Here is a 26,640-nt window from a genome sequence, read left to right as displayed (position 1 = left end):
GGGGGGAGCATGTCCCCGAGCAGGGACATGGGAAGAGAGTCACCTGAGACCGTCTTTAGCTTGAGACCAACAAGCCGCGGCTGAGAAGTCCCCACCAGCTCCGGCTCACGGCCCACAGCCCCTTCCAGGCTTCCAGCACACCTGCAAACCCCACACTCACTCTGCCCTGTGCGGAGAGCAGGCAGATGAGATCACTCCATTTTCAAGGTGAGGAAATTGGAAGCTAAAGAGGCTAGCCCTGGGGTCTGTAAGGATGTCCACGTCTCTCTCGTGAGAACTTCCTGGAGCCAGGGCCGGGCTTCTCAGCTGGACAGCTTCCTGCCTCCGTGTCCTCTCCGTGTTCCAGGCAGTGCAGCTCCACAGCGCGTGCACAGGGCCCCGCGTACGCGGTTAGGACCATGAAGCAGGTGCTGAACGGAGCGGAGGCTTCAGGGTTGAGCCTGGGTTCAATCCTTGCTCCAGCAAGTACCAGCTGTGTAACTCTGAGTAGCAAACCGACCTCCCTGGTCCCCAGCGGTGTCATCTGGGCACAGGGATACGATCACCCAACTCACGGGGTTGCCGAGGGGATTGAGATAAATTACAGGCTACAAAAGCTTCTGCCCCACAGCAGGTGCCCCACAAGCCTGGACACCTCTAACCCTCTCCTTAAAGACGAGAGGACACGACACCTCCAAGACCCAAAGGGTTAAGGGGCGGAGCCAGAACCAGCATCCAGGTGCTCCCAGAGCACCTGCTGCCGTGGTCTCCGTGGTCAGGTCACCCTGCTTTACAGAAGTCACCGACCAAGTCTTCCCAGGGCCTGGCCTTGCACTTCCCCTAAACAGGCACCTGGACCAGCACGCTAGCCCTAACAGCCAGGTGGCGTTCTCCCCAGCCTCACCGCAGCCCCTTCCTCATTTCCATCAGGGCTTCTCAAGAGTGTCAGGGAAGGTCAGGAAAAGTCAACTTCCTGTGCCACCAGGAGGGCTTCTCATGCCCTGAGGATCGTCCAGGAAGAGCCTGACCTTCCATGCCAAGCCTGTCTGCCATCTCAGCTGCAGTGGCATCGTTATCCTCTCTGGGACTGCAAACAGCACGATGCATCAACAGGAAATCTCTGTGGCTTAACACTGACCTTTCCCTATTTCCTATGCTTTTCTAGCAATTCCTAATACATTTCTATGTTTATGTCTCATTCCAGGGCTGTCAGTCAATCCTTGGCCTTTAAAAAAAGAAAAGCCCATGGCCAAAGTCATGTCATAGCTTCACCAGTACCTCATTCTATCACTGAAAACAAGCTCTGTAATCTCTCCAGGCTGCACTTTTTCACACACAAGATGGACAAAAGAACACCTTCCCACAGGATCATGGGGAGGATAAGCAAGGATGCGAAGGCAGAGTCTGGCCAGAGGTGGGCAGTCAACACACTGACACCTACTGATTGCCTATTCATCACCTTGATTCTGTTCTGTTCACTAGACCAACAATGATGCATCACTTGCGAGGGGCACCAGGCACGACGTTGCCCACCCACAGTGGATGAGAGAAGAGAGATGAGACTCAACCTCTGAGCTCCCCCCCACCCCGCCCTTAAAGAGCTTGCAGACTTGCTGAGGCGGCTGCCAGGCAAACAGTAAGCGTGGAGTGGAGTGGAGTGATGGAGACCAGCAAAGACGGCAGAGGCCGCCAAAAGCCTGTGCGCTGGGGAGGGCCAAGAAATCCTTCCTCAGAGGAAAGATGCCACACAAAGGCTTGGAGGGTGAGCAGCAGTTACCCCCAAATTGGGTAAGACCCCCATAACAGAGGAAACTGCTTCTGTCAGGAAGTACACACTCAACTCCCTGGGGCCAGCGGGTGGGGCTGCGAGGAACCGGCAACGGCCTGCTACAGGGGGCAGCCACTCTCCGGCGACCGTGATGGTGCTATGCAAACATGCCCAGGGACCACAGACGGTCTGATTTTTCCACTGAGGTCAGATGTACTGGTTTATTGATGTTGTTTTTAACATGAAAATCTCCCAATGATTCAGTGTTGGCAACTAAATTTCTAAAAACGTTTTCAACACCGCGCAGCCCAGACGAAACCCCTCTGCAGACCACCAGTTTGGCCCCTATGGGCATAAGGGAATGCGGAAAGTGAGGGGACCACACAGTAAGCGCCAGAGAACGGCCAGCTGTTTACATGAGGGCCAAGAACACGGAATGGTGGGAGACGAGGCAGGGGCTGCTCACGGAAGGTCCCAGACTCGATCCCCGAGTATGGGCTGCCTCCAGAGGGATTTTCAGAAGTGCCACCTACGGTGCTGGCCACGTGGACCTACACCAGTGATAACACCTCTCACTGCTACACATGCGTGCACACATGTGCAACAGCTCACATGAGAACGGCAGAATCCAGAGAAGGTCTGTAGCAGTGTCAGTTCCCTGGTTTTACCAATGTGCTATGGTTCTGTAAGATGTTATCGGGGGTAGCCTGGGGAATGGCACATGGACATTCTCTACTACAATTTATAAATGCTTGTGAGGCTTAAAGTCTTTCAAAATAGAAAGTTTTATATATGTGTGTGTGTGTGTGTGTGTGTGTGTGTGTGTATACACACAATTTGGGAGGATACATACATGTGTACATACGTTCACGTGTATGTATACACACATACATATATACATACACCCCAAAAAAGTGTGCTGGTCAGATCGACCGTGTTGTCCTCCATCTGGAGCAGGGGCCATGCTTCTCTTGCACAGGTGGCCGCACGACCATTTGGAATAAAAACATCTCCCACCTTCTCTTGCAGCTGGATGTGACCCTCTAACTACCACCAGGTGAAGTGAGGTGGGTGGCAGCGATGTTGGAAGCCTGGTGTTGTGCCCTCAGGAGAAGGGGCCAGGCCTCCTCTCCGGCGGAAATGTCAACAAGGACAAGGGCAACATGAGATAAACGACGGAGCAACCACATGAAAGGACACCGGGTCCCAACTGGCTATGTGAGAAGAAATAAAATTCTGTCCCGTTTAAACCAGTGTTACACCGGGTCCTTGTCATGGAGCGACCTCCTGCCCGATATGCTAACATATGCATCTCCTGACGAAGTGACCGATGTGTTAGCAGAGTGACTGTCCAGTCCCATCCCTCAGCCCACGGGAGCCAGGAAGAGCAGGGGAAATTTACAGAGGCCAAGCCTCTCGGGTCCCGGGTGGAGGCATCTTGTATTAAGCTGTGAGCTCGCCTCAGTGCCTCTGCCGCCTGCCCCGTGTGATTTAGGTGGAGACGCGCTGTCCCCGCGGAGGGGCCGTCTCAGCGAAGGCAGATATGGAGGCTCCCCTCCGGAAAGCAGTCACTCTATCTCCTCCCACACAGACCAAAAAGCATTAAATACGTACGGTCGGGGTCCCTTGGTCCCAACTTCTCAGCTCAGTCGCCTCAACTTAATATCCACACAAAGAGGGGACTTCCCTGGTGGCACAGTGGTTAAGAATCCGCCTGCCGATGCAGGGGACACAGGTACGAGCCCTGGCCCAGGAAGATCCCACGTGCTGCGGAGCAACTAAGCCCGTGCGCCACAACTACTGAGCCTGCGCTCTAGAGCCCGCGAGCCACTACTGCAGCCTGCGTGCCTAGAGCCCATGCTCCGCAACAAAGAGAAGCCACCGCAATGAGAAGCCCGCGCACCGCAACAAAGAGTAGCCCCCACTTGCCACAACTAGAGAAAGCCCGCGCACAGCAACGAAGACCCAACTCAGCCAAAAAATAAATAAATAAATAAATTTATAAACAAACAAACAAACAAACTATCCACACAAAGAGAACTCTGCCAACTCGCCTCTGCAGACTGATTGCTCCACTTCAAGGACCGCGACAGGACCAGATGATGAATCTGGGGAAGGGAGGGGAACAGGAATCCCTGGAAACACAGACGGCACTTGTCACCATTTTTTGAGTTTTCTATTGCTAACTTATTACCTGAAAAGAGACACCTGCTGTGTTAAGTGATCAGTGCTACTCAGAAGAGGAAAGAAAAATCTAACTTAGACTCAAGGGTCAAACTTCATCAAAAATTTGTTGGTGGATTTTTTTCCAAAATACTCTTTTAAAATTGGATTCTTATTACAGTCTGGCTTCATACTTGGGTTAACTGTGGCTCTAACTGTGAAGACAATTGTTTGCTGTGCTTCTCACATTCTGAGGATGGAGGCTGACTTCCCAGAAACTCAGTGTAAGCCTCCATCTTCTCCCTGGGTTGAATGGCCAGGAACAGGCAAAAAGAAACGTTGATAAAATGCAAGCAGGTCTGAGTTTGGAGCCAACCAGACACGCCTGCAGGAGTCAGACCAACCCCACGTTCCCGGCAGACACTGGATGTGGTGCAAGCCTTTGGCATCCTTTCCAAGTCCCTCTCCTCGGCATAATCTGTCTTTGGGACCTACCTCTGCAAGGCAAAGAAGGTTCTATGATATACAGCAATAAAGCTAAGGGTCACCAACTATTGTTATCAATGATTTTCACAGAAAAGGTAACCGATTTTCACGGTGATCGGTGTGTCACCTATTCCGTCTGCTACAAAGAACGTTCCCAAATACAGTGCATGAAAATGATGCCCAAACCCAAAGCTAAGCCCGGAGTAATCCTGGATGAAGCCACACGGCCAGGCAACTCAGGTGGCAAGAACTTTGCCAAAAGCGCTGGCCTCAGAGACCTCCGGCAAGGGTGATGTTTGTGTCCGGTGTCCGTTGAGAAGATTCTCCTGGCACCTAAGTGCCCACAAGCATCAAAGGACACCTTGATTTTCAAACGAGGCTCCTAACTGTCAGATGGTCTGGGATCAAGGAGTAGCCACAGTTTCAAGGAAACAAATTCTGATCTGGGGTTGCCTCCTCTGGAGTGAGAGCCTTAGTCTCCAGGCATGGGTTTCCAATTCCAGGAAACGGAAGTGAGGAGAAGTCATTTTTTTCAAGTATATTTCATCTTTTTACCAGTAAACGTTAGAAGGGCCGTAATCACACAGTTAGGTCTCTAGGAATGAATGAATAAATTAATGATTACAAGAACATCGTGGAGAGATGACAAATGGAAACAAGAATGCATTAAAAAGACATCAAGGGACAGCTGTGACTAACTAAAGTTGCCAATGTAAAATTATTAAAATTAATTAGGGGTCAGCTGTTCATTAGAGGGAGGAATACAATGAGAGAGAAACTAAAGGTTCTGAAAGGCAAAATCGGGCAGAAAGCTACCTTAGGCTGCCTCAATTTAGATGAGGAAAAAACAGCAGAGCCTTGAGCAAGGAGAACAAAAGAGGCTGCCTCCTTCAGCCCAGAAAGGGCTCAAATCAGGAAGCGCGGTCCCTCTCCAACCTAGTGGGAAGCTAAGTGATACAAAGCTGAAAAGTGCTCACTCAAGAAATGGGGGTTCGAGAAGACTGCTGACCTGCAGAAGTAACAACTAAAAGATGAAGAGGTTCTCTTAATCCTGGGAGGAACAGGGCTAGGATAGAGAAGAAGTGGGCCAAGTCCTTCAACCATGGTCTTGTATTGCATTGATTATCTGAATTTGGAAAAAGCCCCATAGGTCATCCTCTTACACAGAGAGTCCTAGACCCGCCTCCAAGTGGCCAACATCTGCTGCCTGGACCAGCTGCTCCCCCTGCCATCTCCCTGGCCCTCCAGCCACTCCCCGCAGTCAACTCTCCACTCAGTGGACACAGGTCAGATGGAGTCCCTCCTCTGCTCTGAAGTCCCCAATAGGTTCCCATCTCATTTAGAGTAAAACCTAAAGCCACCCCACCTGCCCTACCCTTACCTCCTACTGTCCGAGGCTTATTCTGCTTAAGCCACGCCCAGCAGCCTCCTACCCCAGGGCCTTTGCACTGGCTGCCCCCTCTACTGGGAACACCCTTCCTCACTCCTCTGGGCCTCTACTTGGAAGTCACCTTCTCAGATGGGCCTTCACAGACAGCAGGACCCAGCAGCCCCTCTGGCCACTCTCCATCTATGCTCTTGTTTGGCTTCATTTTGCTTCAGACAGACCCTCACTTGATATATGTTTGTGGTCTCCATGCTCCCCCACTGGAACATAAGCTCCATGTTACCTACTAGAATGGTGGTTTTCACCTGGGTGGTGAAAACCTTTCCCCCAAGGAACATTTGGCAATGCTGGAGACAGTTTCAGGTGTCACCGCTTGAGGGGAGGAGGGTACTGGCATCAAGTGGGAAGAGACCAGGGATGCTGGTAAACGTTCTACAGTGCACGACAGCCCCAAGACAGAGAATAACCCAACCCAAAGGCAACAGTGCCGAGGCTGAGATTCCTGCCCTAGAGACCCACCCGGTGCCTGGCACACGGGAGGTCCTCAGTAAATATTTGTTGCACGGATGCCTGCGTGAACACTGACGAGCTGGAGCAGCAGGGCGCCAGGTTTGGGAGCCTGGGCGATGAGGTCCCACATGCTCCTGTCGAGGACTCCCCATGTGATGCTGGGCAAGCCCCCTCATCACCGAGCCTCAGCTTCTGCTCATCAATAAGACGGGTGACAACAGAGCCACCTCGTGGAGCTGGCGTGAGGTTAGATAAGGAATAAACATAACGGCCTCAGAACGGTGCCTGGCCCACAGTGCACATCAGGTACCTACTATCACTTGTTACGAGTCCCTTACACCTGGCATTTACTGTTCGTAATGCCGCCCGGAGGAATGGGTGTGTGTCGGGGGGCCTCAGATCAAAGCCTGCATCTGAATCAGCCAGGTGCCAGGGTACTAAATCACAGAGAGGGGGTGGCCGGCAGGGGGCGGGCAGGCCAGCTTCCTGGGGACACAGGCACACCTGGGAACCCGGCTTTCTCCCCCAGGAAAGCCCCACTGAGGAGCCTCCCCTGAATCAAAAGTGCCCAGAAGGCCGGTGCAGCTTCTCCCGAAATCCGATGGAAGTCTGGACAAGAGGGCCATGGCCCAGGCCAGACCGGCTGCCTTCTCAAGCTGGCAGGATGTCCCCGCACTGGTAATCAAGGCCGGCAGAGCGCTGTGGAGGGAACCCCGGGGCCAGGGAAAGCCGCCCTCGGACAGGTTGCACCTGTTCCCGTTCCCTGCGGCCTCCTTGTTCCCACTAAGTTCTGAATTCTTGGCTAAATAAAGTCAGAAAACTCAGCTGGGGAGTGTGGACGTGTGGGTCAAAACCTGCCCCGGCCGTGGCCTCCCCAAACACCCGCACCCAGGAGGACCACGTCAGGGCCGCCACACGCTAAGCCACAGGCTGCCACCTAGTGCCCCGGCCACGCAGCACCAGCTCGCTGGCCCTTCCTCAACTGAACCCTGCTCCCTACTAGATACGCACCCCAGGCAGCAGCTGCGCTTCCAGGGAGAGGATGAGACTTGGGTTTCAAGAAAGGTCAGGGAGAAGGGTGGCATGAGAACATGGAGCCAAGCTCTCGACGACAAGGACTGAACACACAGCCGCCCACCTCGCAGATCCAGACACCATGCTTTACGTGCTTTATTTTACCAAACGTTCCCAGCAAATCTGGGAGGGATGGGTTAGCGATTCCATTTTGCAGAAGAGAAAACAGAGCCTCAGGAAAGTCACTGACCCTCGATCACCTACCTAAAAAACAGCCTTGAGGGCTTCCCTGGTGGCGCAGTGGTTGAGTCCGCCTGCCGATGCAGGGGACGCAGATTCGTGCCCCGGTCTGGGAAGATCCCACATGCCGCGGGGCGGCTGGGCCCGTGAGCCATGGCCGCTGAGCCTGTGCGTCCGGAGCCTGTGCTCCGCAACGGGACAGGCCACTGCAGTGAGAGGCCCGCGTACCGCAAAAAAAAAAAAAAAACAGGCTTGAAATCTCAATGTCTCTTCCCAAGCAAGGAGCTTGGAGGGGAACTGCCAAGTCCCTGACTTTCCATTTCCACATGGAACAAGTGCCCCCCCTTCCCCACCCCATCTCTCTGCCCCTCACTTACTGCTCCCAGGAGGGAGGGTGACTGGTCCCAATCAGGAGCCTGGGAGGAGGAACTGGGCGGGCTCAGCTCAGCCCCCTGTGGGTTCTCTCTCTCTCAGGGCCCAGCCGCTGTCCACCCACCATGGTGTATGCTCAGGAGCTGCCCTGGGGGGTGCCCACCTGACCAGTGAACTCAGGGATGGCGTTTCTGCGTGCGTGCCTGCCTGCCCACAGGCTTAAAGCTCTGTTTCCCAGTCTGCTTAGTTAATACCAAAGCTACCATTTTGATCTGCATCTTTCTGTCTGTCTAGAAGAGGCGACATCTAAGCTGAGTCTTAAAGGATGAAGAAGCACGACACAAAAGGGAGAGTGGGAAGCGTGCCCCGGGCATACAGACTAGCACGGACAGAGTCGCGAGCACATGAATCTGATAGCTGCAGAGACCTGGAGCAGCTTAGACCTGCTGAGACATCGTGGCTTCCAGCAAAGGGCATGGGGATGGCCCAAGGCAAGTGCCAGCTCTGTCCGTCTGGCTGCCTATTCGGTCTGGCAGCTGTGCTCTTCCAGATGTTGAACCGCAAAGGTCAGAGCCCTGCAGGGGGAGCTGGGGCTGAGACGAGGCAGGAAGGGAAACTTCACTGTGCCCAGCAGTATCTGTTGAGGCTTTTCCCCAAGTAAATGTATTGATATACCATACAAAAATGTTAATAGTAATTTTTAAAGTTAATATTTAAGATCCAGGGGAGGAGGGGGAGGCGGAGGAAGGGGGGCTGAAGGAGGGGGAGGGGGAAGAATGGGGCCGGAGTGACACACAAGCGCCCCCTTCCATTGCTGAGATCAGGCCCCCTGAGCCGAGCTGCTGCTCTTCACGGGTGGGTGTTACTACCTCCTTTTAGAAATAAGGAAAAGGGGGTCCAGGGAGGGTAAGGAATGAGCGCAGCAGACAGCAGGGCCAGGGCTGTGGGAGCTGGGGCGTTCTCACTGCCCCCCACTTTCATAACACAGGCCGGTGTCACCAGTTCCACCGATGCCCAGCCAGGAGACTCCCACCCCCAAGTCAAGCCTCGTAACTGCCCTCCTCTCGCAACTCTACAAAGCGAGCTACCCTGGTTCTTCTGGTGGCATGTCTCAAACAAAGCTGACACTTCAAACAAGTGTGACTAATAACTCATCCGCTGAGCAAGAAGCCTGTTTTGGATCCGCTCTGAACTGCATCAAGCCATTACATAAGCTGCTACCAGCCCAGCTGAGAGAGACAGAGAATGGGAGGGCTCAAGTCCAAAGTCATCCTGGCTTAGGGGTCACGAGCGCCCTCACTGCAACGTGTGCAAACAAATTAGGAGTCTGAGTTGCTAAGGGGGTCAGCAGGAATGCAAGAGACCCCGACTGGAAGGATGAAATTCAAAAGGAAAAAATAAAAAATCATGTTTGGCTCAAAAAAGAACCACGAGCACAGACACGATGCTGAGATGAGGGGAGCTCACAGCCTGCTTAACTGCAGTCGGGGGAGAGTTTCGCAAGGGCAGTGACACCCCCTAAAGCAGGCAGTCGCCCTGCAAGAGAAGCTCATGGAAACGCCCAAGGGAGCAGGCTGGGCAGGGGCTCCAGGCAAGGCTACACGGCCTTCCCGGACAAGCCCCTTCACCCCTCTGTAACATGGGTACCAGCAGCCCCTCCCCTGGGATCACTGTGGAGGGCAAGTGAACATGGCAAGGGACGAAGCAGCAGCATCCCCATCTCTTCTGGAGATGGGAAAAGCCCCTCCAGACCGGCTGGGCGTCCTGCAGAGTTACTCTGTCGTGGGGCCTCTGAACAGGCTGCCCCTCCCTGGGGAGCACCCTCCCCCCCTTGTCAAGCTTCCTTCACTGCCCGGCAGCCACCCGAGCCCTTTCCTCCTCCACCATCCTCTCCTCAGCCAGGCCACATCCTTGGTACCCTCACCCTCTTGACTGTCACCGGTTTCCCCCTTGCTGCTTGCGGAGCAAGGAAACAAAGCCTGTGTTGCTTACAATCGGCACCGGCAGTAGGTTCGAGGCCTCTGGGGTTCCAGGTAAGGGGCTGAAGCTGTACTACTGATCTGAAACTCAGATTAGGATTTCCCACTTCTGGGGGACTCATTCAGGGTGAGGGTGGGGGAAGGTCACCAGGGAGGTCACGCAGTGCCCACAGGTGACAAAGAACCCATCACCCCCGAGGGCCCCAACTGCCTTCCTTTTCCCCCATCCAATGGCTCTTGGCTTCTGTATTTTATGACCACGGTTATTTCCCCTAGATTTTAAACTCCTTGTGGGCAGGGTCTGCGCAGTAAGAGCTCCCATCAACTAGGGAGCGAGCGCGCTGGCATAAGCGCTTTATCTGTGTTAACTCGTCTGGTCCTCAGAACGCTGATGCTGACTCTCTTACAATCCGCATCTGAATGATGGTGAAACTCAAGCACAGAGCTTCTGAGTGCAGAGCTGGATCACCTTCACCTTGACTCCCCAGGGTGTGGCATGTGACAGAGACTCAGTAAATGTTTGTGGGCTGAATAATAGATCAATAAAGAATTGAGACATGTCTAAATTCCAGCTGGAACGTTCCAATTACCAAATCAGTCGCTGAAGATCTAGTAGGTAAAATTCAGTGGGACGTTTCCCCTTTCAAGAAACTTGCCCAACACGAGGCTTTGGGTTGGTTGCACCAACTAGCTTCCCTCCTTGTGGTTCAGGGCCAGAGGGCTCGAGCACAACCAATGTGACGGCTGCTGCCCCACCACCTCCTCCTAACCTGCATCATGAAACCCTCAGCCAGGAAGGCGGAGGCTGGGGACCTCGCCATCTCCCTGGGAACACTTACTACAGCACTCTCCAAGCTGCCGAGTGTTTGGAACTGCGTTGCCAGGCGACAAGCCAGACCTCCTCACTAGTATTGAGAATCCCTTCCAACAACAGCCGGGAGAAGAACAAGGCCTACTGACAACTGAGGATGTTTTTCTTGCCCCCTCTGCCCTGGCTCAAGATCAAAAGTGGGGAGAAATCAAAAGAGAACAATCACGAGCTTCCCTGGTGGCGCAGCGGTTAAGAATCTGCCTGCCAATGCAGGGGACATGGGTTCAGCCCCCGTTCCGGGAAGATCCCACATGCCAAGGAGCAACAGAACCCATGCACCACAACTACTAAGCCTGCGCTCTACAGCCCACGAGCCACAACTACTGAGCCCATGTGCCACAACTACTAAAGCCCGCACACCTAGAGCCCGTGCTCCGCAACAAGAGAAGCCACTGCAATAAGAAGCCCGCGCACCGCAAGAAAGAGTAGCCCCCACTCGCCACAACTAGAGAAAAGCCCACGCGCAGCAATGAAGACCCAACGCAGCCAAAAATAAAATAAATAAAAAACAAACCAAAACAAAAACAAAAGGGAACAATCAGGCTGATTATCTGGGCTTAACTCTCTCCACTACCTATCACTGCACACACCCCAAATCGGAAAAAGAAGGCAATGATTAGGATTCAAGTGCTGAATAAATATCCCTGGATAATCAATTATATCTCATGAAAAGCAATTACAAAGGAGAACTATTTTCTAATTAACTGTATATTCCATTTCAAAACAGGACCAGACACCTAAACCTCCCCTTCAGAAAGCCACTGGCAATGTACGGCGATAGCTGTGCTAATGGCGAGTAGGATGGTCTGTGTGTGGGTGATGTTTTCACCTAGAAAAGACCATCGTTCCCCCCCACCCCCTCACCGTTAAAACAGGGCACCAGCGCTGGACATCAAAAATTGAGCCAGCAACAATCCCCAGAAGGAAAGCGGGGAGGGGGAGGCAGAGAAAGGGTCAGGGCGCCCCCTGGTGGCTCCGTGCTGCTCTTCCTGCAACAGGCAGAGATGCACACTGAGCCACTTTCTTGCAACTTCCAGCTCCCAGGTCATCATATTGATATATTCAAAGAAATTAATTTGAGAGTAGAAACTCATTTTCTAAAGAGGAAGTGAAGGAATGTAAGGCTGACAGGAACGCCAATAAATATCAACTGAAGGAATTTTCAATAAGTTCCAATAAAATAGCACCAATGAGCTGCACATGCTGAGGGTGACTACAGCTATCGGGCTGGGATCATTTATTCTGGTAGCTTCTACAGGTGTTTATCCTTATGTGCCCTTCAGCCCCCCTAAATCACCTTCAGTGCAGGGGTGATGGAACTAAACAGCTCCCAAGTACACACTGAACCAACGCTTTCTGGGATCTGTCATTTCATTCAGGTTCGTTTTTATCCTGTTTCATTCCCTGAACCATGCAGGAGGAGTCAAGTGGTTAAAAAAAAAATGCATAAAATAAACTATGATTCCTGGAAAATAGCCCCATTGCCTGTTCAGGGTTTCTCATCCTTGGCACTGACATTTGGGGCTGGATAGTTTTCCAGTGTGAGGCCTGTCCCGTGTGCTGTAGGATGTATGGCAGCGTCCCTGGGCTCACCCATTAGATGCCGTAGCATCCCTACCCCAGTGGTGACAACCAACAACGTCCCCAGACACTGCCAAATGCCCCCTGGGGGTTGAAATCGCCCCTGGCTGAGAATCACTGTCCTATCTGATCACACTTCCATTCTCGAGACCACCGGCCTCACAGAAAGTGTGTACAGCTTCATCTCCTCTAGAGGAGAGGGAAGTTAAGGAGGAGATGCCACGGGAAGGCACCTTGAGGGGCCTCTGCAGGAGGGATGGTGTCACTAAAACAGGAAATCGGATCTATCCACCTGCAGGTTCAACAAGAAGGCCCAGATACTGTTTTCGGGATGACTAGCCAGCAGTGTACCCTTTGAGGACGTTAACAATAAAATAGCACCTACCAGTCAGTGAGCATTTACTATGCCAGGCACACTGCATGTTCACGTTCTTTTCCATTTTTCCTATCGAGGCGTAATTTATACAAACTATCTTGAGCATTTCTCATGTAGTCATTCATTTAATCCTCACAACCCTGTCAGATGTGTACTATTAGCAGACTCATTTTACATAGAGGAGAACACTGAGGCATGGACAGGTTAAATAACTTCCCACTGCTAATCTGTGAGTGGAGGTGGCTAAAAACACAGCCAGTCTAGCTGGAAAGATCGTCAGAGAGCAGAATGGCAACAGCGAGAATAATGATATCGCAATTATTAGGGCTGCGGCAGATACTAGGTGCAATTATCACAAAGTGTTTCTTTTTTTTTTTTCCTAAAGTCTGCAATCCTTTGAAGGAGAGTGATGAAAGCAAAGGACCTTCTCCCCAGGAAAATCCACATATGAGCACAAACACACAAACATAATTTTGCACACAAGTGCAAGAGGCTTCTGAAGTCTCCCAAACTATCTATGGGCCTCCCGGGAAGCACCCAGACAATATATTCTAGGCTCTGTGCTAGACACAACATAGACTTCAGAAGAGTCCTGCAAGCAGGTAATACGACCTCCATTGCATGGATTGGGAAACTGAGCTCAGAGAGGTTAAGGCCTTTGCCCAAGGTCACACAGCTCTGGAACAGCAGCACTGTGGTCTGCCTGACTCCAGCATTCCTTCCTCCTCAAAAGGCTGCCTTCACAACTCAATTCGTCCACGACCCCACTCCAGGGCACTACAGAAATGAAGGATGTGCAAAGGACAGAAAGGATTTACACGTCTGATCTAGCAGCACTGATGACAGAAATTTGGCAGTGACGATATAAGGGCTGCTGGCCTCGCAGAATGAAAACCTGAAGGTGACATTTGCTTTCGCAAAGACTATTCTCCTTTACACGTTCTGGAAAACAACGTCGTTTCAAAGCAGTCCCCAGGAGAGGAGCCTGGACCCGCACACAGATACCATCCTGTCTCTCCAACCTGTCACGCTTCCTACATCGAACAACACCTGGCCCAGAGTAGAAGAAGTTACAGGCCAAATGTCAGAGCCAGTATGTTTATGGATACCCGCTCGCCCTGCCGAAGGTCACTCAAAGTCAAGGCAACAGTCAACACATTTGCAAAGGAGACAGTCAGCAAGAGGGAAATGAAGACGCCTGCCTTGCTACTGGGACAGCCAACAAGGCCAGGCACGACCCTAGAAATATCCAGACTTCCACAACCTGGTCCTGGAATGGTTGCAGAAGGAAGATGTGAGTATCATGACTCTTCTCAGAACAGACGGCTAGAAGCGCAAGGAATCCTGGAGGGTGGCCTCCTCCACTTTACAGTTGGGGAAACTGAGGCCCAGGGAGGTGCAGGGACCCACTACTATAAGGGCCGGAATCAGAGCCAAGTGTTCCCGAAACCCAGGCTGGTGCTCCTTCCACCCCAGCTGCCCACTCCCTGACGCAACAGGGGGAAAGGCGGAACATTCACTCACTCCTTCACTCCGCGGGCAGCTCACAGTTCTAGGTTTTTACCGCGGACCAAGCTAGAGATGCAAAGGTGATGAAAACAGACGTGGGCCCACCTTCGGGGAACTCACTTTCAATTCATTCCTACAGAAGCCTTTGTAAATTTTTCCTGTGTGTTAGAACTAGAATAAACATTCATTCCTTCCTTCCTCGCGCCTTCAACTAAAGTGTCTTGAGCAGCAAGTCCATGGCAGGCAGGGTTTCAGGCACCGGGGCCTCGCAGTGAACAAGCTGGCCAGGCGCCTGCCCTGGAGGAGCTCACCTTCCAGGGGTGGGAAAGGAAACAAACAGTACACTCAGGCCACAGGGGCTTCGGAAGCCTGGCGCCCTCAGACACAAAGTGGGTGATAAGGCGTGGGTGATGGAAGCAGACGGGCAGTCAGGGAAGGGAAGCCTCTGCAACAGGGTCATTTCAACAGACCTGAATGCTTCCCTCTGAGGGCAGAGAATTCCAGAAGCTGAGGGTGTCCAGGAACAGCAGGGGGGTGGGGGTGAACCCCAGCTCCCCTACACGCTCACAGTGGGACCTTCACTGCAGCCTCTCTCGGCTTCTGCTTCTCCAATTATAAAATGAAGCCAACACTCCCACTTTGCAGGGATGCTGTGAAAACTGAGTGATAGTAGAGGTATAGCCTGACTCACAGGAGGAAAATAAATGAGGAGCTATCCATATTATTAATATTTTCCAGGCACTCCCTGAAAGAAGATCTGGAATTGCCCCAGAAATAGGTATGAACTTGCAGCTGGATCTGATATCTGAAGCCTGCCAAATGTCATCTGGAAAGAACCAGCATGGAAACGTGAAGACTCCAGAATCCTGGGGGTTTGGCTCTGACTAGGGTTTACAGCGTGGACCCTTGGGGCTACTGAACAGGTTCAGAACTGGTCTCCAAAGGGGGTCTCCAGAAAAGCTTTCAGGAAGAGCTGGCCTCCCTGGAGGGATGCCACCGGCTGACACCCACACATGGTGAGATGACGCTGGACACGGCGCTGATTCTCTCACCGACCTGGGTCCTTGGCCTCCCCAGGCAATGACCTGACTCTGAAGAACTAGAATGGCAATGCTCACCACCTGTGGAAGCTTCTCGATACAAGACCTACCGTACAACACCTGGTTGGGGGCTCAGGTTTTGTGCCTTCCGGCATTAGTGCATTTAACCCTCCAAACGGCCCTGAAAAGCCAGAGTTAAGTGTCTTCATTTTACAAATGAGGAAACAGGGCCCAGAGCATCTGGGGATAAAGGAAGAGCAACCTAGCTGGGAAGTACTGCAGCTGGCGCTTGACCCCAGGGTAGGGGCTCCAGATCACGCCCCCCAAAGCTCCCCCACTCTGCTCCCCTGCAGCCCTTAGCACGTCTCTCTGAATTACGGGTGTCAGCACACCACACTTGGGGCACCCACTAGGGACTGTCAGCAGCGTGAGAGAGTTAGGACACCCAGGTCAACCCAGGAGTCCCCACCCTGTGAGGCACAAGGGAGGCCCTCCAACAACCACTCAGGCGAGGAAGGGCCATCAGAAAGGGGGAAGGAAGGCACACAAGTGAACAGCCTGCCCTTTGCAAGGCCAAGTGGGAGAGTCACGTCACGCCTGCTTCAGGCCCTCTGCCGGCTGCCTGCTGCACTTGGAATAAAATCCAGCATCCTCCTGCTCGGCTCTCCCCCCTCACCTCTGCCCAGAAGCCACCAAACCCGGCCCAGTCCCCTCATCGCGCAGCCTCAGTCCCACTGTCTCCCAAGAGAGAGCTTCCCTGGTAACCCACGTTAAAACAGCCCCCCACATGTGTCTGTCCTCCCACTGGTGTGGCGAGTCCCCAGGGCAGGACTCTGGCCTCTTGCTCAGCAGTTCACAGGCCAGGAGCAGCACAGTGTCTGTCATCTGGTCAGCACGGGCACAAAGAGTTTTGGAATGGATGAAAAAACATCTAACAGGGCTTCCCTGGTGGTGCAGTGGTTGAGAGTCTGCCTGCCAATGCAGGGGACACGGGTTCGTGCCCCGGTCCGGGAAGATCCCACATGCCGTGGAGCAGCTGGACCCGTGAGCCATGGCCGCTGAGCCTGCGCGTCCGGAGCCTGTGCTCCGCAACGGGAGAGGCCACGGCAGTGAGAGGCCCACGTACCGCAAAAAAAAAAAAAAAAAAAAAATCTAACAGAGAAAGAGAGAGAAGGAAGGAAAGAAAGGGAAAGAAAGAAAGAAAGAAAGAAAAAAAGGATAAAAAGAAAGAAAGTGCACTTTTTTCTTCGTCAGGACAAGCACTCCCCAAAAATTTGCTACGAGGGCAGATCAGGTGTTAAGTGTTCTTAATCATTCAATCAATTGATCAATAGAGTGGGAGGAATCTTTGGGAGGTGATGGATATGTTTATGGCATAGACTGTGGTGATATCATTTAATGAGTATTAATCATTATCATAATTATTACTGACCACCAAGAGCCCCTCCTATGCCATCCCCATGAACCACATTTGCCTATGAGTCCTCAGTATTAGCTATTCTGCTTGTTATCACACAGACTAAAGCACTCCCGGCCAAAAGCAGAGACACCTGTTATTCCAAAAGACTCATGGCTCTGGGTCTGGGTCAGTCTCCATCACGACAGCTCACATAGCTTCTCTCTTGCCCACGACCCCCATCTGCACCCTCTTGGACCCCAGATTAGGACCCTAGGACTATTTAATCCAAAACTCTGTTGAAACATTGTTACCACAAATTGAGTTTAAAAGAATGCCAAAAGTTAAATGGAACTGCAAAATAGAAAATGGAATTTTATTCATGATAAAATTTGGTGTCTTGAGTAAGTCATCTTAAACAGCAAATGATGACAAGGTGGAAAGCTATTCTGTGCCAATTCCAAGATGGTATGAGAAGGCCTGCTGGGTATTTTTAAAGGCATTAGAGGTTGACAACACGGATTTCTTGTGTCTAATTTCACTTCAAAAGTACACGACTTTCTTTTGCTTCCATTTCAGTATATTAGGCAAACTGCTTTTCTATGTACCCATTAAAAATAAGGTCATATTGGGCTTCCCTGGTGGCACAGTGGTTGAGAATCTACCTGCTAATGCAGGGAACACGGGTTCAAGCCCTGGTCTGGGAGAATCCCACATGCCACAGAGCAACTAGGCCCGTGAGCCACAGCTACCGAGCCTGCGCGTCTGGAGCCTGTGCTCCGCAACAAGAGAGGCCGCGATAGTGAGGGGCCCGTGCACCGCGATGAAGAGTGGCCCCCGCTTGCCACAACTAGACAAAGCCCTCGCACAGAAACGAAGACCCAACACAGCCAAAATAAAAAAATAAAAAATAATTAAAAATTTAAAAATTAATTAATTAACTCCTACCCCCAACATCTTCTTTAAAAAAATAAAATAAAATAAGGTCATATTTTTGATCCCATAAAAGAGAGACAAAGATTTTTGAGATAAAGGTGGAGAAATAAGAAAGGGAAAGGGAGTTTAAAGGATTTGAATAACAATCATCACCATTTATTATTTCAGGTAGATGTGAAAATGATAACCTCTAGTGAAATTCCCTAAACCATCTACAAGGAGAAGCACACCAAGAGTTGCAAAGGTCATGTGTTCTGAGGAGGAAAAGGTGGTGATGGGGAAGAGAAACTACAGGGCTAGTTCCTGGACCATCCACTAGGTGGCACAATAACCTGGACAACTTAGTCGTCACCTGGGGCGTCTGGGGTGTTAGTGGAAAGGGGTGAACTGGAAGGCGGAGAAGCAGCAACTTGCAAAGAGTGGCTGGTAATGGATGAGAGGTCAGCAGTCCCAGCGTCACGGCCCCACTAACCCTCAGTGTCTCAGTCCACTCGGGCTGCAGTAACAAAACACAGCAGACCGGGTGGCTTACAAACAACAGGAATGTGTTGCTCACGGTTTCCGGAGGCCGGCAGACGGAGGTCAGAGCGCCAGCGTGGTCAGGTGAGGGCTGCGGACTCCTCGCTGTGTCCTCACACGGCAGAAGGGGACAAGGGAGCTCTCTGGCACCTCTTTTGTGAGGGTTCTGCCCTCGGGACCTAATCACACCTCAAAGGCCCCCATCTCTTAATATCATCACATTGGACATTAGGATTTCAAAATATAAACTTGGGGAGGGGACACATTCAGACTCCAGTACTCAGAGTGAAAAGTGCCCCTGAAAATAAACAAGTCTGGTATGCTCATCCTAAAAACCTAGTGTCCTCACCCAGGAATCCCTTGCTCTATTAAAAAAATAATGATGAAAATAATTTAAGGCTCTCAGACCTAGATGCCCACCCCATTACTGGCAGCACTGCATGCCCTGGCTGGGTGATGGTAGAACACTCTTTAGGTCATCTGGACTTGGGAGTCAGGAAGCCTGGGTCCATCACCAGCTTCACCACTTACTCGTCCTAGCAACCACACCCTGCACACAGTAGATGCTCAATAAATTGAATGATATCCTAGCTGTAAGCCCTCGACAAGTTATTTAACCTCACTCAGCCTGTTTTCTTAAACAAGAAGAGTGATGTTATCTGCAGGAGGCTGCTGAGGGATTAAATGAGAAAACAGCATTTTAAACGCTTAGGCACAATGCTTGGCACACCGTAGATCTACTAAAGCATGTTATTATTTAACTAGGTCACATTCTTACACAATATGACTGTTGGCCCCTCCTTTCGACCTCCTCCCCGAGCCACCAGCTCCAAGAGCAGCCAGGATGGACTGTTGGAGTCCCATCCCCCCTTTTCTCCTTTGCCCTCCCAAGTCAGGCAGAACACCCAACGGGGGACCACGCCCCAAGCCAACAACTCACACCGGGGATACAAATGTTAAGCAAAAGTGGGAAGAGAGGCTGCCCTGGAGGGAATGCAAAGCCACCCAACCACAAAGGATAATTTTCCAAGTAGAAAAAATGCATTACCATGTTAGCACCTAGCGTTGGCAGAGGGTAAAGAAATGCAGCTTTCATACTCCTGGCAACACACTAACTCAGAACACAAGTGGCTATTGAGAACTAGCCCATAAATATGGCCCAACCTTGCCCTCCTATCCCACAAATTTACCACAAAGAAATGCTTAAGCAGAAAAAATAATAGCCAATATTCTCAGAGTGCACTTACTAATAGCACTCTTCAATTCTTCCTTGCAATGAATGAAGAAACTCACTGGGGAGAAAAACACTCTGGCTGGTGATCCTCCCAAAAAATAACCTAGCAAATCGTAATAAATCAAGTGATGGAATATCATGCAGCCATCTGTGAACAGAGACTGCTGCCCGCCAGTCTAGTTCTACAAGGGTCAAGCCATTGGCAACTGCAGCCGACCCTGCAGTGGAATGCTACCCTGAGGACAATCCAGGATGGAGAAAAACAGGAAGAATTCTGTGCTTTGGATACTGGCCCTAGATAAGATGCATATCTAAGGGATCATTTCGAGGAGGCCAGACGCTTGCATCTTCCCATGCATAGAAAAGCACTAGAATCATTAACTTGAGATGTTTGGTTCTTGCGATTAGCAGTAGTCTCCTGATGTTCAACTACATGCTTTTTTTTCCAGCAGAAAACTCCTATATATCCTAACTCCTCCCTTACCCCTTCTGAGCAGTTTCTCGGAGCGACCTGAGAGGCTGCGTCCTGGGCTAGAGTCCTCAGTAACATATCCGAATAAAACAACTCACAACTTTTAGGTTGTGCGTTTTTCTTCAGTCAACACATTCAACAGGACAACGGGGAGATGAGGGAAAAAAGGGCAACTGTGATATACGTTAAGAGCTGAATACAAAATAAGCACATCCACAACAGCTAACATTCATGGCTCTTAACTCTGTGATCTAAGTACTTCTCTAAGCACAGCACGGTTAACCTTCACAACGACCAGACCATACGAGACAAGTATTCATCGAATCCTTATGTTTAGACAAGGAAACAAGAGCCTGGGAGGTTTAAGAACTTGAACCTGGGCAGCCTGGTTTCAGAGCATGTCCTCCTAAAGCAACAGGCATGCTGTATTCCAACCAGCTACAACTCTGCACGCCCCAAATCCAGGATCGCAAATTCACCTGCAGGAATGGAAAGGACCCCTGAGGCAGAATTACGGGTGTCTGGGTTTACTCGTAACTGTCTTTACTACTCCCCTCAATAACTAGTTTTTCATAACAGGCTTTTGTGTTTTCCTAAGTACCAAAGAGCCTGAAGAGAGAGCAGTAATGGGGGTGGGATCACACATCTTCTCTTGGGCACTAAATAACAATAATATATGCCCCAAAAGCCTGGGACAAAACCCCTTGCCGTTTCAGGGACATGCAAGGCGGGGAGGCTGCTTGGCAGAGGACTTGTCAATTACCCGCAGCACCAAGGGTTAAGTACACAAGCTCCAGCTCGATGACAGGGCCGAGACAGCCACCTGGCCCGATTATTCAGTGCAGGCCGGGATCCACTTGGTGGGACATGAGGGAAACACTCTCCGCTCCAGGGAACAGAGTTGGGGTTCCTCTGCCAAGCTCTTCTGGGGTTTGAGAGTCGGGCATCTCCTCTGCAGTGCAATCCTAGATGCTTCACATGCTGGGATGCAATTCTCATCCTGAACTTGGAGATCTCTTGGGACACCACTCCTGGGACACCCGCTGTTATGGACTGAATTGCATCCCTCCCAAATTCATATGTTTTGACCGTATTTGGAGGTAGGACCTTTAAAGAGGTAATTAAAGCATCCTTATAAGAGGAAGAGACACCAGGGATGCTTGCTCACAGAGAGAAGGTCATCAAGCCAGGGAGAGAGGCCTCGCCAGAAACCAAGACTGCCGGCGCCTTGATCTTGGGGGACTTCCAGCCTCCGGAACTATGAGAAATAAATTCCTGTTGTCTAAGCCACCAGTCTGTGGTATTTTGTTACAACAACCCTAGCAAAGGAGCACACCCTGGATACCCAGACAGACTTGCTCTTCTTATTTTTTTGCGATGACACAGGAGGCAGGGGCAGGATGGGGAGGGTACAAGTCAAAACCACCCACTGCTCAAAATTTCTCAGGATTCTGATCTCTCGTCTGGAACACCCACAGGACAGACAACAGTGCTGTCCCCTGAAGGTTCCCTGAAATTTACAGCCACCGCAGAAAACAGAACCCCCTCCCGCCATACACACTTATCACCCACAAACCACACCGCTACAGGGTGTCGAGGGTCAAAATGTGGATGTAGTGACATTTTTCTTCAGAGATGCAGGTTGTAGAGTCTGGGTATGCCTCTGTTTGCCAAGATACCAAATAAGAACACCGGATTTACATTTTTAGAAAAGTGTACGACTAAAAACAAGAAAAACAGTCTAAATCCTTGCCATCAACATCACTCCAGTGTGCTCAGAGGCATGTCCTTAGTGAAAACACACAAGCAGGGCCAGCACCCTCCTCAAGGTCAGAAGATGGCTGAGGGAGACCTACAGACCACGATCTCTGTCGACCCCAAGAGCAGCTGACAAAGAGAATTGTGTCTGAGATGGCGGGACCTCATGCCAGGGTGCAGGAGACCTATGCGGAAGCACAGTGCTAGGTACCACAGGGTGGGGGGAAGTGGCGGTGTGGAGATGCCTGTATCCCTACAAGTGGTGCCTAGGATGAGGTGCCCATGAAGCCTGGCCTCCACATCCTCGATTTCGGGGTCTTTAGAGTAGATGCACTTCAGGGCCAGGGTAAAGTCTCACCCCTCTAGGTCAAGGTGTGACCCACGTGAAGAGGCAGCACTGCAGGTGCTAGAAGGACAAGGCATCAACTAACCGTGCGCCGCAGAGAGAATTCCTCTTCCCTTCCCACTCCTTCCGATGATGGCAGGAAAACACCTGAGCGGATTAGCACTGATATCTTCTCATGCTTAGACAGGCAACCACATCCAGGCCGAATTATTAACACTGGCGCCTTTTCTTGTCTTTACTTTCACAGTTCCCTGCTATTTAGGTCAACTAAGAGTGGCTCTCTGTTCACAGTAAGCATATAAAAGTCTATTTTTAAATAAAGACATTCAGGTTTTTAGGGGCACCCATTCTTAAAAAATGGCAGGGTAGGTAATAGTACAGAGGTAAAAAAATAACTGAAATTTGAAAACCAGTGACCTTAGTGCTCTTCTGGCCCGTGTGTCCCACACACTGGCAGATACAGAAATATCTGCTCAGCTCAACCCGAAGCTGAGAGGTACCAGCGTAAACCACATGCCTTGGTTACACAGTGAGACCACCCAATCCCCACACCCCAACCTCACAGCGCCTACTCATTTCCTTCCTCACCCTTGAATCAGAATGCTGGTTGCCCCCCGAAGCCCTCTTCCTTCCTTAGCCATGGGTGGTTTTTTTTTTGGCTGGGGGTGGGCAGGTGGACGGATAGGACACACTGCCTCCTTAGCAGCCAGGGGAGGCCTCGGGATGGCTGTTGGCCACACAAGTAGGAACCTGTGTGCACCTTCTAGGAAGGGTCCTTACAGCTTGGGGGAGGGGAGAAGTTTATCTTTTTTGTGTCACAGACCCATTCCGCAGTCTGGTGATGAAGCCCATGGGCCTCTTCTCAGAAAAATGTTTTAAAATACATAAAATAAAACACCCAAGATTACAAAGGAAACTGATTAAATTGAAATAGAATTATTAAAATGTAAAAAGGAAAAGTGACACACTAATATACAGGATTTTTTTATCACATTAAAAAACTACTGTATTTTCAAGCAGAAATGACATTGTGAGATTTTTCCATATCACTGTTGTTACAGGTGCCTGTGACTTCTATCAGTGACCAAGTCACCCATTTTGCCAAGGCTACTAAGGTTCCTATGGTTTGCTGCTACTTTCATAATTAAAGAAAATGCAACCTAACTGTTCATGGACAGATAAGTGGATAAAGAAGATGTGGTATACACACACACACACACACACACACACACACACACACACAATGGAATATTACTCAGCCATAAAAAAGAATGAAATTTTGCCATTGCAGCAACACAGGTGGACCTGGAGGGTACTATGCTTAGTGAAATAAGTCAGACAGAAAAAGACAAATACTGTATGATATCACTTATATGTGGAATCTTAAAAATAAAACAAACAAATTAATATAACAAAACAGAAACAGACATAGATACAGAGAACAAACTAGTGGTTACCAGTGGGGAGAGGAAAGGGGGAGGGGCAAGATGGGGGGAGGGGTAAGCGGTACAAACTTCTATGGATAAAATAAACTACAAGGACATATTGTACAGCACAGAGACTATAGCCAATGTATTACAATAACTTATATGAAGTATAATCTATGAAAATTTTGAATCACTATGTTGTACACCTGAAACTAATAATATTGTAAACAACTACACTTCAATTGAAAAATCAAGTAAAACAATAAAAAATAAATACTAAATTTCAGTCAGAGGTTAGAGAAAAAAGTCATCATTTCTTCCCCTGTGCAAGTTCAGACCCCTGAATCCTACCTGTGGAAATGGAAGAAGTCTCTCCTTTGCCCCCTCCTCCTTCCTGGTACCTGGGATGAGAATGGGATGGCTGGAGCTAAAACAGCCATTTTGGACTATGAGGCAAGATAGAAGGAGCCCTGGTCTCCAATGACCATGGAGCTACATACCGGCCCAGCCTTCCTACCTCTGGACAGAGCGATGAATTCCTATCACATTAAGCCACAGTTTGCTGGTTCATTCTTTATTACATAAAGCCACTCAAACCTAACCGTAGGGCTTCCCTGGTGGCACAGTGGTTGAGAGTCTGCCTGCCGATGCAGGGGACACGGGTTCGTGCCCCGGTCCGGGAAGATCCCACATGCCGCAGAGCGGCTGGGCCCCTGAGCCACGGCCACTGAGCCTGCGCGTCCGGAGCCTGTGCTCCGCAGCGGGAGAGGCCACGGCAGTGAGAGGCCCGCGTACCGCAAAAAAAAAAAATAAAATAAATTAAAACCTAACCGTAATTGCTGTATCGCTAATACTTTTACTGAGTGGTGAGGTTGCAAACAGTTTGAACCTGATCATTAGCAACCTTCATTCATCTTTGAGAGACACTCTCTCCCTTACCTACAAAAGTGATTCCTCCAGAGCTACAAAGGAAACCCAACTAGAAAGTTCCTCTGTAGCTGACGGCCTTGCAGGAGACAAACCCGGAAACCGTGAACGACAGAAGTTTCCCTCTGCCTCAATCCTGCTCCACCTCTGAAGCACGTCCTTTAGAGCATTCACACACCCAAGTATCAAGTTTTACAGCTCAGGGAGTTTACGACCACGCACCACACTCCAAGTCCACGACCAGGCACACACACACCTGACTTCATCCCACACTCTGTAAAGTCCACGGTCACACAGGAGCAAGCACAAAGGCACTGCCTCGATGTGCAGGCCTAAGAGTCATCCTGGCATCGGCAGAAGCTGCTCAGAAAGTACTTACTAATTGTCATGGACTCTGGCACCGAGGCAGAAGGTAACAGGCTGCTCAGAGGACTTCCTTGGCCTGGAGGACTGGCTTCCACACTGGGAAAGGCAGGCAGAGAGAAGTTATAGTCGGCCACTTAAAACACACCTCCTCACCATTCAAAAACCAGCAGGCATTACGCTTGTTCAGGTTTACGAACTAGAAGGAAGGGAAGGATGCCCTTTGAAATTATAGTCGGTCCTCATTTGTGGGTTCCACAGCTGCAAATTCGCCTACTCCCTGCAGTTTATTTGTAACCCCAAAACTCCCAGCTCTCAGGTATAACATGGTCACCCGTGAACACGCACAGAGCGGTCAAAAGGCTGAGTCATGGACGTGCGTGCTCCCACCTCAGGCCAAACAAGGCAAGCTCTGCCTTCTTTCAACTATCGTTCTGTCCTTCTGGCGAGCTATTCAGCACCACATTGTTCACATTCTTGTGCTTTTTGTTGCTGATTTTGCATCTAAAATGGCCCCAAGCTAGTGCTGAAGTGCTGCCTGGTGTTCCTGAAGGCAAGACTGCGAAGTGCCTGAGGAGAAAATACACGTGTGAGGTGGCCCTTGTTCAGGCCTAAGGATAGGGCTGTTGGCCTCGAGTTCACTGTAAGTGCATCAACAACATACAGTTAAATAAGGTGTCTTTAAACAGGAACTGGCATAAAACATAGGTATGTACTGATCTGTTGACAGATCTGTTGATCTGTTGACAAAAATGTTGTGACCAGACACTCCCAGGAACCTAGGAGCAATGGTTCCACCTTGACAGAACACGACCACCACAAATAACGAGAGTTGACTGTGTAGTTACAAAGAATTTGCAACGTGGAAAAACAGCACTTCACATCTGTCATGAAAATGGCAAGACCATAATCCGGTTACCACAGCCACACCCACACACCAGGAGGAAAAGGACCAAAAACATCACCGATGAAATGGAGGTGGGGTTAAGAGTGATGTAGTTTCCTGTACTGCTGCATTTTCCAAATTTTCTAAAATAAACATCAGAAAGGACTCAGCGTCCTGGATGCATCTGGCGACACCAACCCTTCCTGGTATCGTACTAATCCGGACGAGCCTCCTACAGGGAGTGCCATTCTCAGAGCACAGGGCAAGACTGGAACACCAAGCATGGGTGGAGGTAAACAATGACCCCACTCTGGAGCCAAGGTTGAAAATGCAGATGCTACACCCTGGGGACACCAATTTAAACCCATGGAGAGAAGAAGGAAAAAGCTGTAAGAGCAACAAGGATCGCGGTGGCATCAGGGAGCCCTCAGTGTCCACCTCAGCTCTGCCACCAAATGTCCAGTGACTCTGGACAACTCAGCTTTCCCTTGAGATACTTTCATGTGGAAAAAAAGAAAACCAACGTGGTGCTTGCTACTGAATGGCAGACTAAGCACTTCACAGATACATAATATCAAAGTGGTTTAAATATTATGTAATATTACAATTATAAATTGTAATATTGTTATCATTATCAAATAGTAAAATCAAGCAAATTGTGATGGTAGAGGTACCCAGATATGGTTCCCAAAGTGGAAAAAGTAAACGTGGTATGCAAGTGAAAGTTGACACATACCAAGTCTCGGGCCTGAGACCCCTGGGCACTTCGCACTCTGGGACGTTAGACCAAACCTAAACTAAATTAACGTGAAGTGAGGCCTTGCCCTTCAGTCCCAGCAGGCGCCCACCCATCTTTAAAAAAGAATAGAAGGCAGAGTTGTAAAGAGGACAGTTCAACCCCAGAGGCAGCTTGGGGTCTGAATACTCACCTGTACCGAGGTCCAGGCTCTGGAAGGACGTGGTCATCGGGTCCTGTCCCGTTCTCCAGGCTCCCGAGGGGGGTATCTGCGCACACACAGCAACCACAGAGAGAAAGTCAGGGTTCTGTTCTCGTTTCATTTTCCCCATGAGACAAGGACACAGTGCAGACACTGGCTCACC

General features: G+C 50.4%; 1 protein-coding gene across 1 annotated transcript in view; it reads right to left on the bottom strand.

Annotated features, from left to right (window-relative positions):
- SNX29 (sorting nexin 29) overlaps positions 1-26,640 on the bottom strand; it is a 548,807-nt gene that overhangs the window by 440,061 nt on the left and 82,106 nt on the right. Inside the window, exons 10-11 of the mRNA XM_060031763.1 lie at positions 26,469-26,544; positions 24,670-24,752 (exon numbers count right to left, since the gene is read on the bottom strand). Coding sequence (XP_059887746.1) covers positions 24,670-24,752; positions 26,469-26,544 — 159 coding nt within the window. The remainder of the gene's footprint in view (positions 1-24,669; positions 24,753-26,468; positions 26,545-26,640) is intronic.

This window comes from Delphinus delphis, chromosome 15 (genome assembly GCF_949987515.2).
Source record: "Delphinus delphis chromosome 15, mDelDel1.2, whole genome shotgun sequence".
In the NCBI taxonomy this organism is placed as follows: Eukaryota; Metazoa; Chordata; class Mammalia; order Artiodactyla; family Delphinidae; genus Delphinus; species Delphinus delphis.
Note: the sequence above shows the minus strand (reverse complement) of the source record. Positions and strands in the feature narration are given on the sequence as shown.